Source organism: Panicum virgatum, chromosome 9N (assembly GCF_016808335.1).
Source record: "Panicum virgatum strain AP13 chromosome 9N, P.virgatum_v5, whole genome shotgun sequence".
NCBI lineage: Eukaryota > Viridiplantae > Streptophyta > Magnoliopsida > Poales > Poaceae > Panicum > Panicum virgatum.
In genome coordinates, this window is record NC_053153.1 from 73,812,910 (window position 1) to 73,828,136 (window position 15,227).

General features: G+C 46.5%; 1 protein-coding gene and 3 non-coding genes across 6 annotated transcripts; all 4 read right to left on the bottom strand.

The window, feature by feature from the left end:
- Positions 1 to 1,019: 1,019 nt before the first annotated feature.
- On the bottom strand, positions 1,020 to 1,124 carry LOC120693642. The gene has a single exon (XR_005683099.1). It is a non-coding gene; the product is annotated as a small nucleolar RNA Z103 (small nucleolar RNA).
- Positions 1,125 to 1,206: 82 nt separating this feature from the next.
- LOC120693643 lies at positions 1,207 to 1,310 on the bottom strand. Its single transcript, XR_005683100.1, has one exon. It is a non-coding gene; the product is annotated as a small nucleolar RNA Z103 (small nucleolar RNA).
- Positions 1,311 to 1,382: 72 nt separating this feature from the next.
- On the bottom strand, positions 1,383 to 1,470 carry LOC120693687. The gene has a single exon (XR_005683143.1). It is a non-coding gene; the product is annotated as a small nucleolar RNA U31b (small nucleolar RNA).
- Positions 1,471 to 2,862: 1,392 nt separating this feature from the next.
- On the bottom strand, positions 2,863 to 12,044 carry LOC120692057 (glucan endo-1,3-beta-glucosidase 3-like). 3 transcript variants are annotated; one of them, XM_039975267.1, is made up of 4 exons: positions 11,573 to 12,044; positions 10,364 to 10,454; positions 3,397 to 4,653; positions 2,863 to 3,294 (listed from the first exon to the last, which is right to left on the bottom strand). In XM_039975267.1, the coding sequence occupies exons 2-4, from the start codon at positions 10,410 to 10,412 to the stop codon at positions 3,116 to 3,118; spliced, it is 1,485 nt and encodes a 494-aa protein (XP_039831201.1). In that variant the 5' UTR covers positions 10,413 to 10,454; positions 11,573 to 12,044; the 3' UTR covers positions 2,863 to 3,115. The 3 variants fall into 3 exon arrangements, with proteins under 3 accessions (XP_039831201.1, XP_039831199.1, XP_039831198.1); XM_039975265.1 differs by having other exon boundaries at positions 10,364 to 10,465; XM_039975264.1 differs by lacking the exon at positions 10,364 to 10,454 and having other exon boundaries at positions 11,573 to 12,025.
- Between the last annotated feature and the right edge of the window lie 3,183 nt (positions 12,045 to 15,227).

Here is a 15,227-nt window from a genome sequence, read left to right on the forward strand (position 1 = left end):
ATCAACACATGTCTTTGCACGAATCAAACCAACCAAAAGCTTATATTTAAGAAATCGAGCCTAGAACGCGAAAAACTGCATGTGAATGTGGCCGTGCCACGGAGGAGCGCGTGGCTCGGCGGCGACCCCGCGCGGCCTCGACCTGCAGTGCGGCGGCTGACGACCAGTCGCTGCTGGGAAGCCGGAGCCGCACGAGCTGTCCGATCCCCATCGGCCGTCGCCAGAGGGGAGGGAGGCACGCGGCCTGCGGTGGCCGGAAACGTGTGGCGCACCCGCGCAGGAGGCGCCCGCTTCAACCTCCGCACCTTCCGGCACGGGCGAGCGGCGCCCTCTGCGCGTACGCCAGAGAGCGCGGTGGCGGCTGATGCGGGCGTGGGCGGCCGCGACGGGCGGCGCGAGCAAGCGACGCGGGCGAACGAAGAGGGAGGGGGAGATCTGGGCACCGGCCCTAGCGCCCGCCGCGCCGATGCTCTCGGCGGAAAAAAGAGAAGAGAGGGGAGGAAAAAAAAAGAGGAAAGAGGGGGTTCGAACCGCGGGCGTTGCGGCGGCGCGGGCGGGGGAGCGGGGGGTCGCGTTGATGCTGGCGAATCCTTAAAACACAGACCGTTGAATGGCGTTGAAGCCTTCCAAGCTGAGATGCAGTTTTCTGTGGACGATTTTATGGGTGCAAAAGGATGGCGCTCCTCACAGGGGTCAGATGTGCTGGGTGGCCGTAGGAAAAAAAAACTTTGTGCTTTAGAGGATAAGATAGAAGACTGATTTTCAGAATGAAGTCATTTTTTCATAAATTGTCATTTTTATAATTTTACTAATAATATAGCCTTGTTACAGCTACTAATTACGTTCAGAGAAAAAGATTCAGATTGTTATGTAAATAAGTCGGGACCGATTTCGAAGTCGTCATAACACATTCCGGTTGGCAGTAGTGCGAAATTGTTTACCGTACCTTCCGTTCCACGAGACGTTTAACAAAAAAAACAGGGCACAAAAACCAGAAAACACGTATGAAAGATAGTCACATGGATCAGATCTCTGGCTTGGAATCCTCCTCAAACGAGAAGGCATCACAATGGCGCACATTATAATCATAGTCGATCATCTGGGGAAAGGATCGTCCCTTCCAATCGATGTCTCAAAAATCAAACAAGGGAGAAAAACAGATCTAAGAAATGGAAAATCCTTATAGAAAAGATTTAACAATGTTAGATGGATCAGTTTTCTGGCTTGAATCCTCATCCGAGGATGAGGGATTACATGTGCGCACAGCTTAATCATAGTCGATCAGCTGGGGAAAGGGTCCTCACTTCCATCCAAGTTTCATAAATATTAACTTAGAAATATTCAAGAAAAAACTAACACTACAAGTTTATTCGATAGGCATCGAGTCAGATTAACATGTGTCAATCAGCAAAGAGCCCGCGATAAGAGCGGATCCTAAGACTGGGGCGACAATATCATATCATCATCCTCAAATTCTCCAAGTAGCACGATTCGCCAAAGAAGGTAACATCCAATCTAAACTATTAAAAACATCCATACAATGGCACACTAGCATATTCGGAGACGTCGAAAGCAGGATCGATTGCGCACAGAAGAGTCAGGCTCTCAGTAAAAGGCCAGGTTTTTCCACAAGCCAAGATCCATCGGAAGAGCCCTTCAACCTCACCGTTACCACGCTCCACAATCTTAACGATTCCTTCTACCTCGTCCTCTTGCAAAGAGTTCTTCAGCAAAAGAGCGAGATTTCACGAGGAATCGCTACGATTTTAGACCGTAACGCAAAGGTAAGGCTGAAGGAACCCTTCCTCCGGCCTTTGTTTCAGTGTGGTTAAAGCAAAAATAGTCATCATCGAGCCATCAATTTATCATCCGGGCACAATATCAGATCGACCAGTTATAAAAAGCCTTTTGAATCAAATGGAATAAACCTCATGATCAATCAGAAAAGAAGCGATCTGTTGGACCTACGAGAAAATGCGGCAATCCATCGGAAGAAGCCGCATGTCCAGAGGTCCATAGGTATGATCTGGCATCTCTTCGCAAACGAAAGCCTCGAATCCGCTCAGCAGCGACCCGGGCGACAGATCTTTCAAACCCGAAGAGTGCTCAGCAAAACGAACCTCAAGAGGAAACGAAACCAAATTAAAACGAAAGCAAAAAAACAGCAGCGACGCCTGGAGCTTGGAGACGAGGATGAAGGCAAAGAGATGAGGATGGCGGCGCCGAGGACGAAAGATGAACATGATCTACGGCATCATTATATAGGGTCTTGGCTAGGGCGTGCGCACGGCTGCTAGAGCCAATTACATTTATACCCATACAGGCTTCATGGGCCAAGATATCGTTGTTTTCGGCCCAAGTCGATGCAGTTTAACAGTTGGCTTGGAGGCCTCATGGTCATTGGTGGCGATGGGCCTGTCCCATCTTCCTCTCTGTAAGAATTGGACAAATCTACAAAATCTTTTTTTTTTCTTGCGAGGGACAAATCTACAAACTCGTTTCCAGTTCTTCTCCAAGAACTTCATCAGCGAAATATCTTAATCTCACATGAAAAAAAAAAAATCTAATCCCATAAGTTACTTGGTAGCTGCCGTTGCTTTTTTGTTGGCTCTTAATTTGGAGGCCGAAGCCTGAATGACGGTACTACGTTGATTTCAGTACAAGTCCTGAGGGAAAGCATGATTTTCAGATTTTCAACCCTTGCGCGTCGGGGAATTGGAGCACAGCTTTACACTGATCTGTTCGCTTCAGGGACAGCATGCGAACAAAGCTGTTGCATGTGGAGTACAACCTCTGCTGAACCCTGAACATTTTCCGTTCGTTCATCGCATCCAACCGGCCATCAAAAGGAAATTAGAAAGATGCACAACGGAGCCATCGCTGGGCTTCTCGCCAATTCCCCCCTCTGTCCCCAACCAAAACAGAAGGCTGGCGGATGCAAGACCAACAGAAGCACATCCCATTCCATTCGGAGTGACAATAGTCCCCTCCACAAACCAACACCCAGGCCAAATCCCACTCGACAGCAAAAAGAATCATCCCTCTCGTCAACGCCTAACTCCTCTGCAAGTCTCTGCATGATTGCGGGTGCCTAGAACTACAAACTACAGCCTCTCTACAACAGGAGGACGCTCAAGAGCAGCACGGCGGAGACGACGCGGGTGAGAGCTGAGACGTCGCCGATCGCCCGGTGCGCACCGGAGCCACCCTCCGTGGAGTTGGACGACGGCGCCAGCGAGGTGCCGTTCAGCAACGCTGACCCGTTCTTCCCAGCGTAGACGCAAGATCCATGACCTGCAGAAACAGAACAGCCGGCACAGAATAAGTATAAGCATGTGGATCAACAGATGGCAATAGCTGAATTCAACGGTTGTTCCTGAGCGATCTCGGTCTTACTTGGGTCGGTCGTCGTGATCACCGCGACACCGCTGAAGTAGCACGTCCCGGAGCCCATCCCCGTGCCGTGGTAGTAGGCGTTGAAGGCGTACGTCGCGTGCGCCTCCACGGTGTCCGGCTCGTAGCACGGCTGCCCCTGCGTCAGCGCGGAGCAGTCCACCTTGCCGGGGCCGCACGCCCAGTCCAGCGCCGCCTGCAGCATCTTCGGGTCCGCGCCCTCCCGCGCCACGCAGTAGGTCTGGTTCGTCGTGTCGTTGGCCAGCAGCACGCCGGAGCCCGTCAGATGCAGGGTGTACGCAGGGATGCCGTTCATGTCGAACAGGCCCCAGTACTTCTCCGATGTCGACCCCGGCCGGGTGTCCTCGTCGTACAGCTCGTAGATGTAGGTCGGCACGGCCACACCGGGGTGCTTCGGCGTGCCGGTGCTGTTCATCACGTGCCGGATGAGGTTGCTGTTGTAGGTGTCGGCGTTGTCAGGGGTCGCGTCGGGCTCGGAGGAGGGATCGCCCTTGTGCGGCCACCCGGTCTCGGTCACCATCACCGGCACGTTGGTGACGTTGAGGTACAACATGGCGAAGTAGGCGGCGTCCACGACGGCGTCGAAGACGTTGGTGTAGTGCAGCAGGGTGTTGGCGTCCACGGCCTCCTTGTTCGGCGGCAGCGGCCGGAACAGCGCGTAGTCCAGCGGGATGACGCCGTTGGAGCGCATGTAGTCGTAGTAGGGGTACACGTTGAGCATGAGCGGCGACCCCGTGGACTGCAGGAACTTGAGCATCGGCACGAGCACGTTGTCCAGCGACCGGTTGAAGAAGGCCTGGGACGGCGGGAAGGAGTCGAGGATGATGGACGAGGAGTGCGGCGTGGAGATCTTGATGTACCGGTCCAGCGCCGCGGCCACCAGCGCGTTCTGGAGGTAGCGCATGGCTGGCATGAGCAGCGGCGCGGCGTTGGGCTGCGCGGAGAGCACCTCGGACCCCACGGCGATGGCCGTGATGTTGACGGCGGGGAAGTGCGCGGCCACGTTGCGCGCCACCCAGTTGGCCGCCGTGGCGTTGGAGTTGCCGATGGCGAGCAGCTGCTCGTTGGGCACCGAGACGATGACGCGGATGCCGGTGTTCGCGAGCGCTGCCAGCATCGCCGGGTCGGCGTCGTAGAGCCGGACGTGGCGGATGTTCTGCGAGCGGAGCAGCGTCGTGATCTGCGTCGGCGCCGGCACCGACGACATGGCCGTGCCAATGTTCACGCCGATGTACGCACCTGCACGCCATCAGAAACAAACCAATATTAGAGAGGTCAAAATGTCAGAAAATTTACCGCGGTAACAAGCATGTCACGAAATTGAGTGGCCGTTTAGTTCCCAAAATTTTTTGGCCAAATTTTTGTCTCCTTTTTGAACACATGCATGGAACATTAAAAGTAGTTAAACAACAAAACTAATTGCACTGTTTAGATGTACACGATGAGACGAATCTTTTGAGCCTAGTTAGTGCGTGATTAGCCATAAGTGCTATAGTAACCCACATGTGCTAATGATGCGGTCAAAGGCCTCAAAAAATTCGTCTCGCGGTGAGTTCTGAAATTAGTTTTTAAATTAATGCCTGAAAAATTCTCCCGACATCTCGTCAAACAATCGATGTGACCTTTGAACCAAAAATTTTTACTAACTAAACACCGCCTGATTTCCTGTCGCAAACCATCAGCATCAAAGTACTATCAGGTGAGCATAATTTTACCGCGGTAACAAGGATGTCACGAACCATCGGCATCACAGTATCAGATGTGCATAATTTCCTTTTGTTTTCATCTATTATATTAATACAATAGTGTTAAAAGAAGTCACCATGTTCACCGAAAGGGTATAAAAATTCTCACGTTAATTAAAAAAGAGAAAGATATAACCGTTGGATTTTATGAAGATCTAACGCTCTAGATTAATCTAAAGAGTCTATGTCAAATAAAACTAATAAATATATAGACTAATATAAGATGTCTTACTAAATATTTATGAATTAGGAAAATAAAAATAAAAGGTACATGTCCGTTACAACAATAGAAGAAAAGTCACCATGTTCGCCGAGAGGGTATAGAAATTCTCACGTTAATCCAAAAAAAAGGATATAACCGTTGGATTTTATGAAGATCTAACACTCTAGATTAATCTAAAGAGTCTATGTCAAATAAAACTAATAAATATATAGACTAACCTAAGATGTCTTACTAAATATTTATGAATTAGGAAAATAAAAATAAAAGATACATGTCCGTTACAACAATAGAAGAGAGATTAGAAATCGTGTACATATTATTTCCTAATTAGATTACATTCTACGTTGATGACGAGAGAGGAGGCATGCAATTATATAAATTTATTTTCTAATTAGATTACTTTCCATATTGAGGAGAAATAGGACTAGATATCACCTACCATTATTTTCTTTATCAATATCACCCGCTACTATATCTTAACAAGCTTCAATGCCGCGGAATTGCAAGTAAATGCATAGGAGAAAAGCTAGAAAATTATACATCGAACCATACCGCTTGGAAACCCCAATGCAAAAGCTACTATATCTTAGCAGGCTTTGATGCCGTGGAATTGCAAGTAAATGCATAGGAGAAAAGCTAGAAAATTATACATTGAACCATACAGCTTGGAAACCCCATTGCAAAAGTGTTCAAAGTAGACTGTAAGTTAAGACAAAACACATATTGTTGTCTCATTGGAGTTGTTAGCACTAGCCTAGCCAATAATTCTCTACATTTGATCTACATATGCAGTGGCAATAGCCAGTTGATAAAATGTATTCATGCATCTCCATCTATATATGGCATGCATATGGCTGGCCGGCAAAAATACGGAGCCATCACTCTGTCCACCTATTCAGCTCCGACGGGGTACCCCTCCTGAGCTTGTGGTTCCAGTGATTCAGCAAAGTAGCAGGAAATAGAGATATGACAATGGTGTAACCAAAGTGTCATATGCATCCACTCCGATGATCACAATAATGTGCTCAAAGAATAGGGCACCCATCTCACCCTATTAGCACTTCCACATCTTCGGGCACAACCACTACTGGTGCACCTTATTTTGATGCTGTTATATTCAATTTACCACATAGGTATAGTCTTGCATGAGTATTGTTGGTGTCGCAGAAAACAACAAACTACATAAAAATTGTCACCTTTATGATAAGAGGAACTCACCAGATAGCGATGTCTAACTGTTGACTCAAAATCTGATCACACACTCGAATGCGTTAGAAATGATCAGCACCAGCAGCCTCTCTGCGCAGACCGGTCAGACCGGTTATGCAGACGAGTCAGACTAGTGCTCCTGGGAGATGGCAAAAAACCTAGAACCACGAGCTCAAGAGGGGTACCCCATCGGAGCTAATGGAGCTAGGGTTGCTCTGAGATCGGCAGGCCACTTAGAACACAATCAAACGCCGTAGAGACGAGCGAAGAACAACAGATGGTGTTGGAAAAGCTAGAGTTTTTAGAGGTAAAAAGTAAAAGATAAATGTGTCAATCGGGCATGGCCCTTTATATATAGAGAGTTTAGAGGTAAAAAGTAAATGTTAAATTTGTGAATCATTTGGGATTACCCACAATCGGACGTGACCCTTCATATATGTAGGGCGGGGAGGTCGTCTGTACCCATTAAGAGTCGAAACCCTAACAGATCTCGTGTCAAAATACAACTCATAACTCGAATTGGGCGTTTCAGACCAGTTCGACCGGTCTGACTGCCCTGGACCGGTCTGACCGATTCAGACCGCGGAGCAGATCTTCCTGATGGCATAACTTTCTCATCCGGACTCCAAATTGGACGTTCTATATATGCATTTTGATCGTCTAGATGAGATCTACACAATGATAAATTCAATTTGACAAAATTGTCTTGACCGATATGACCAGTTTATATGACAGGTCTGACCGGTCTATCCAGATTGTCCAGCAAACCTAAACTGTGCCAATTTTGGATGTCAACACCAACATCTGCATTTGCTAAAAAATAACACCAACATCTGGACTGGAAGCATTAAGCTAAAGACCTTCACATGCGGGTGCAACATCAAACAACTCAATGTGAAAAAAACATATGAAATAAAACACGAGTGTTACAATTTACTAAATTGTAAATTTGAAGAATAGTGCAAAGATGCATGCTTTTTTCTAATCAAGCTATCAGCAAATAAATGAAGAATAAATGTTGCAAATAATTCAGTTTGGATTGGTAGCTAAGTAGCAGCTAGACAATAGCGTCTGCTGAGCCTAGGTGTGCCTTTCATCATATTGTTAATATCTCAAACACCACTGCGGATGGTGATGCCGCAAAGAAGTGACTCTAACTGTAATTAGATTGCTGGCAGTCTAGCTTTTGGGGAGTAATTCTAAACTAAAAGAAAATAGAATAGTGTGCAATTTAGAGAGAATCAAGACAACCATGGATAAAATCACCATAACTTATTAACAAAAACTTATAGGGAAAAAATATTACCAACACAAAGGGGGAGAGAGAAAAAAGGCAGGATTAGTCATATTATTTTGAGAAGGTGATGTCAACTACGAATTATAGGTTCGCTTCGCTAAGAAAAAGTGTATCTTCATAGGAGCAAATAGAAAATAAATACGTAAGAGATTGAAGGAAAACAACCATAACTGAGAAAAGACTCCAATATACAAAACGATGAGAGTCGCTAAACTTAGAAAGCGCAATGATAACCAGTTATAGAGATAAGAATCAAATGATAGCACTACATCATAATCACAACACGATCCCAACACAGTTGTTGGAACGACTATCACCCTAACTTAGTCTACACTGTCATTGCCATTGAGGTATGGTGATTACCACTAATAATAATTAAAATCAGTGAGACGGTGATGCCTTCCTGTGTAAAATTGTGATCAATGGTTGTCCGAGAACTAAAAATTTTGAGAACAAATGATAAATGATAGAACTGCAATTGGGTGTTTGGGAAGGTCCAGACTGCAAATGTGAAGTGTCTAGAAGAGAGTTTTTTTTGCAAGCGTAACAATAAAATTGTTGGTGATGGTGCACAATTCCTGGTGAGGAAAAAGTGCTGCAACTATGAGACAAGAGGAACCGTATGTATGGTGATGTAGCAATTGGAGCTTGAAGAACAAAGAAAATAAAAGAGATATTTAGATACTTGACTTGAGAGGTCGCATCCAATTCTTATTAATGTTTCGATTCAAATTCAAAAATAAATTCTAATTATAGTAGACACTTATCTAGATCTTTTTAAAGCCCAAGAATAATTTATCACCATAATTTAAAATAAAAATTTACGTAGCTAACCAACAATTAAAAATTATATTTATATTAAAATATAAAATATTTATTTTAAAGTAAAAAACTCAAATGTCAGCATAAAAGATGCTAGGTACCCGCACCATTTGCACGGTCCTCCTTGCTAGTTTGATTAATGCAAAAGACAGGAAGTGCATAAATCCAGGTACCAAAAAGACATTCTTTTGAGCAAAGTTGTTGAGCAAAAAAGAAAAAAAAATTTAAACTAGTACAGTAGCATGCTACAGTACAAACAACAGAGGCTGTGTTCACTTCCCACAAAACTCCAAACTTTCCATCACATCGAAATCACATCGAAACATTAAATATAGCATGTGATCCATGCATGGAGTACTAAATGTAGGTAAATAAAAAAACTAATTGTATAGTTTTGATGTACGCTACGAGACAAATCTTTTGAGCCTAGTTAGGTCATGGTAGGACAATATTTACCACAAACAAACGAAATGTGTTACAGTGTGCTACATTATTTTTTTCAATGCTACAGTGTTTTTCCATGGGAACTAAACACAGCCAGAGGACCAGATGCAGGATACAATCAGTTTTCACATTGAAGAAAAGCGCGAAAAAGAGAAATCGAGATTTGGGACAGGACGCCAAGCTAGCTGTAAAGCAGAAGACAGGGCAACTGGGTACGGAGAAAGACGTTGGAAACAGGAGCCCCCACGCCGCGCCATGCCACCATGCGCCATACCGGCCACGCCAAATCCTGGGCTCTGTGCGGTGGCCACAGTGAACCAGTGATGCCCGCCGGCCGCTGCACTTGCGGAGGAGCTGTGCCGCGTCCGCGGAGGACGTGACTTGTTTTATTGGCGTGGGGCCGGGCCGCTGACAGGTGGTCCCGGAAACGGCGACCACCCGGCTGTCAAACGGTACACTGCGGGACGCAGCACTAGTTATTGGGGCTGTTTTGGAGGGCTCCGGCGGCTCCGGCTCCGCTGCATAGAACACTGTAGCAATACTGTCCACAGGAATGGCTTCGCTTCTCTATTTTCTTCTCCCTCACTGACGCACGGCGCTAATGCTCTGGAGCCAGGTTTAAGTGGCTCCGCCGGAGCCGGCAGGAGCCCTCCCAAACGGGGCCTGGTTGTGAAGCTCGCAGGCCAATCAGCAGGTGATCCGTGGTGCTAATCATGGAGTCATTAACAGAGCGCAGCTCATGATGAACACCGAATCCAGCCATGCCACACTGCTGGAGCCAGTGATTACTCTCACTACGAGGGATGGCACTGAGATCAGTTGGAGCATGGTGAAAAAGGTGGGCAACTGGGGCAGACATGTAGGGCCCTGAAAAGGCTGATGCTAGTACTAAAGATGAGAGGCATTGTGCAAACTCGGAGCGTACCCTCTTCTGGGTAAACTTATGCACAAAGTGATCAGAGATTCATGCTAGCAACCTGCTGCAAGCTTTCCGCAGAGCAAAAGGAAAGCTGGGTAACAGCCGTTCATCGGTTTAGCCGTTGCTAGAGCAACTAGCCAAGAGTACTCCTAGTATCCCTTCCCTTGGCAGCAAGTAAATCTTAATCCAGGACCAGGTTGATTAATATGATAATGACAGTCGATATTCCTGCCAGAACGCATAAACCCATATAAAAAGTGGCGCACGTGAAGGGAGCAAGGGTCGAGAACCTGGTGAAGGAAGGAATCCCATGGAGAACGAAGCGGACAAGCAGAGCATAGGGGGCAGGATTTCCAGTCAAATCCAAGCCCCAAAAGTGACCTGCCGGTAAACTAGGCTGTGTTTAGTTGTTTATATGTAAAAATTTTGTGTTGGAATCTTACTAATTTAAAGTACTAAATAAAGTCTATTTATAAACTTTTTATATAAATGGATTGTAAATGCGAGACGAATTTAATGGTGCTAATTAATCTATGATTAATCCATAATTAACGAATGATACTGTAGTATCACTGTTGCAAATCATAGATTAACTAAGTTCATTAGATTTGTCTCGCGATTTACAACCAATCCATGCAAAAAGTTTTGTAAATAGATTTTATTTAGTACTCCATACATGTGTCATAACATTCAATGTGACGTTTTTTTTGCGTTTACAGATTTACGAGTAAAAATCTAAACAGGACCTAGTTTCTCTATCCGTATCTGAACAAGGTCGTTTTAAACATTACTAGCCCCCAATGCTTAATGCTTAGGTGTTTGTTGACATTAGGCTCTGTTTAAATTTTACCCGTAAACCTCGTAAACACAAAAAAAAATATCACATTGAATATTTCGACACATGCATGGAGTACTAAATGAAGTTTATTTACAAAACTTTTTGTATGGATGGGCTGTAAATCGCGAGACGAATCTAATGAGGCTAATTAAGCCATGATTTGCAACGGCGATGCTACAGTAATCATCCACTAATTATTAATTAATCATAGACTAATTAGCATCATTAGATTCGTCTCGCGATTTACAATTCATCCGTGCAAAAAGTTTTGTAAATAGACTTCATTTAGTACTCCAAATTAGCAAGATTCCAATGTAAAAAAAATTCCGCTGGAACTAAACACACAGCCTTAATCTATTGGTAAACAGACTGGTAATGGAACTATGGAAGACAGGAAGAACAGATAGGCAGACCACAAGACGACAAACTTAATCCGAAGGGAAAGGGACATCACTCAATCAACTGTCTTAATCGCACTGCGTATGCTCCAAGATCGCAACAAGAAAACAAGCCTACAGACTCAAAGCTGGCAGCACCACCGCAGAGATGTGAGGCAATGAGCAAGAACGTGGAGATCGATCCATGCATCCAGAGCCAAGAACAGACACATCCAAATCAGAACAGAATTGCAGATCAAAAGAGAGGGCACGAGGAACCTTACCATCTTCACCATGAACTGCTGCGACGCCTAGCAGGAAGAGGAAGAAGACGAAGAGCAGCTTCTTCATGTTGCCGCAAGACAAGCCCCCCGAAAGAACTTGCAGCCCTGCAGGTCTCCCCTGTCGCTGCAATCTTTATCGCTCTCCAACTGCTCCGTCCCTCTCCCCAACGGGTAAGAAGCAAGGCACCCACCGCCTTCACTGCAACTTCCAATCTGCCTGAACCCGAGAAGGATTCCAAGAAGAGCAAACCAGGACCCAGGAAGTGGAAGGGGGAAGAAGAGATGGAAGGAAAGGAAGGAAGCGGAGTGGAGGCAGGCAGCGCGGTGTCAATGTCTGGTGGCAAGTTCGGGTTATAAATATGAGAATACAGAAAAGGAGGGTCTTTTGTACAAAAGCGGGGCGGGGCCCAACGGGCGGGGGAGCCCACCATGGGGCCGAAGCAGCTGGGTACCCTCCGACGTCGCAAATCCCACTGACGTGTGGGCCGGAAAGTGCATGACCCACGTGTCAGCGGAAAAGCTGGGGTGTCTATTCCTCGCACTATGCGAGATTAGACCGACCCATCGCAGAGGCGAGCACCCCCGGCTGCCCCCGCCGTCGACCATCTCCCTGGCTCCGGCGGCCACCACCACGCTAACCAATCTCGCCGCCGCGCCGTCGATCCACCACCGCTGCAGCCTTCTCTCGCCCCAGCCGCCGGCCTCCGCCCACCGGAGGTCCTACCCTGCCCGATCGGCGTCCGCCAGGCGAACCGCCGCCGCCCCCGGCCCTCTCCTCTATGTCCGACAGCCATGGAGCCCGCCCCAGCCCCCAGCAACCCAAAACTCTAAAGCTCTGCCGCCTCCCGCCACCACCCCGGCCGTCGATGACCTCGCCGGCGGCCGCTCCGCCCAGCTACCACCCATTCCCGCCCCACTCCCCCTCCCCGTTGCTCGCTGGGTAGCGCCCCCTCCCCTGTCCGGAGGAAGAAGATGAACCGGAGAAGGGCACGCTGCTTCTACGATGTGGCTGCCATATATCACTGGCGCGATAAATAGATTTGGCGGAAAAGCTCCCTCTTCGGGAGCAGCGCGTTGAGCCGGTGGCCGTAGCACCGATCACGCTGCGCATGTCAGGAATCCAACGGCTGCAACACGATCTCGGGGCGCCACAAGGCGGGGTGGCGCTGGCGCACCCATCCCGTCCCGACTTGTCAGTGACGAGGCGGTCTTTTGTACATGCGTGCTGCACTGCTGCGGCTAACGATCCGAACCCACCTGTCAGTGACGTCCGTGCGCGTAACGACTGGTCGGCTTTCCCACCTCCGGGACGCAGCGAGCGAGGGTTTGGGACAACGGGAAAGAAACAGGCAAACCCCGATAAAGCTCGCCCCCGCCACCAACGAGTGGGTCAGGATCCTGACCCCGCATGTCAGCTACAGCGGAGGGCAGGCCCGTGGGGACAGTGCCGCAGATGGGTGGGGGCCGGACACGCTTTGTGAGGAGGAGGACGGGACGGGGTCTGATGTGGCGCAGTAACGGCCAAATTTCGCGGGCGCCCCGACCGGCCGTTGCTGCTGCAGGAATGGCTTTGTTTGGCTATTCCACGATTCTAGCGTGCACGTTTTCTGATGAATCTCGTATGCATGGTGTACTAAATGAAGTCTATTTATAAATTTTTTTTAGAAATGAGTGTAATTTTTCGCGACGAATTTAATGACGGTAATTAATCGATGATTGGCTACAGTGATGCTACAGTATCATCCTCTAATCGCGCGGCCAAAGATCTTATTAGATTCTTCAAGGTCACTAGTATGAGGTTCTGGAGTTGGTTTTGTAAACTAGTTTTGTCTAATATCGTAATTAACGGTCAAAATATCACTATTTATTAGTATGCTACCAAACTAGCGCGAACCAAACATGCCAATGGAAAGCCGGGCAGCCAGCGAGCGAGGGCAGCGCTGGTCGCCTGCCTAGCTTTTCCCCATGTGGTTCGTCTCGGGAGGTGACTGGGCGCGCTCGCGGCGATGGTGCTCGTTGCCGCACTGGCTTGCCTAGGCTTTCGTCCCCAACGGTCGTCTTCGGCTCTTCGCACTCGCAGAGGTCGTCTCAGCCTCTCGGGCTCTCGGCGGCGTACGAATTGGTTGCCGGAGCCCGGCGCTTTTCACCTTTTGCTTGGGAGTAAGAGTTTGGATGAAGCGTCGAGGGGTCAATCGGTACGAGCGTAGTGTGTGCACTGGTGCTACACAAGCATGAGTTCATCTGTACAACCTACACAAGAGATGCTGAGATTATATATTGTGATAGTACTCCGTAACTTTCAGAAAAAAGAGAGAGATTGTTATGATAGGCTAAGTACGTGTTTGATTCAGAACAAAATTAGCCGTATGTTCTTGTGTTTGTGTACGGACTAAGGACCGTTTTAGTTCATGCTCGTCGTGACTCGTGACAGGGTAGCTCCGGTCACACCACAAATGCATGTTCCTGTGTACCCGTGGTTACAAGGGTAGTTAAGTTCATACTTCGAGCCCGAGAACAAATTTTAAACGCGTATTTTTTCCATAGGTGTAATTGAGCGAGTAAATAGTAAATAGTGCGCGTTGAATCACTTTTGGCATGAGTTGTGAGCCTCACTTCATTAAGTGAACCGTGTAAAAGTTAATTCATAGAATGCAAACTATAAAACCTTATTAACAAACTTAAGCATTGATGTCAAAAATTAGGCACCTTATTCACCTTTTTAAGCATGAGATGTAGATCAGTAAATGACATGGGAAAACCCCGGGTCTTTTAGCTAACTACCTCTTATACATACTCTAATGTAGCCATATCAAGCGAAAAAGTGGTGAATTAGACAAGCCCATATTCTTATAAGGAAAAAGTGTATATTGCCCCTTGTACTTTTACAGTGGTGTAGATTACCCCTTGAGCTCTTAACTGTGTACTTTTAACCTTAAACTCTTTACATCATGGAGATTAACCCTCGCTGGTCCTAAAAGCCGGTTCAGTGCTGATTAATCTTGATTTTTCCATGTAATCTCCATGCACCGTACTTGCCTCCCTCTCCCAACCACAACGGAATGAAGCACTCAAATTGATTTCTTTCTATCTATATACCCTATATAGATAGCACCCACTAACTATTTTTCTCTTCATGCAAGGTGTCCACATCATTCTCCACTAAGTGTCCCATTAACTTTCAACTACCTTATTAATTACAAAAAATGTTCATGTCATCTCTACAATATGCAATACTTTAATTTTTAATTAACTAAAGTAAAATCATATACATACGCTATTTTTTCATCACCTATTCTTCTATAATGTGATCAAATATTCTATTGGTGTTTCTTCTTTTAGCTTATCGATTTTTACGGGATTCAATAAACAAGAAAATGTCCATATGATTTCTACTATGTGCAATACTTTTAATCTTTAATCTATTAACGTAAAGTCATATACATACTCTATTTTTGCAATACTTTTAATCTTTAATCTATTAACGGAAAGACTCATATACATACTCTATTTCTTTGAGCACCTATTCTTTTATAATGTGATCAAATATTCTATTGATTTTAGTTTATCGATTTCTACTAGATCTTGATAAAAAATAACATGCAAGTAAAATTCATATCAGCTATATAGCCTATATAGATGACACCTACTAAAGTCA

Coding starts and splice junctions, on each gene's coding strand:
- LOC120692057 (XM_039975264.1), bottom strand. CDS start 11,639: ATGAAGAAGCTGCTCTTCGTCTTCTTCCTCTTCCTGCTAGGCGTCGCA. Junction 4,654..11,572: donor AGCAGTTCATGGTGAAGATG/GTAAGGTTCCTC, acceptor GATGGCGTGCAG/GTGCGTACATCGGCGTGAAC. Junction 3,295..3,396: donor GATCACGACGACCGACCCAA/GTAAGACCGAGA, acceptor CTGTTTCTGCAG/GTCATGGATCTTGCGTCTAC.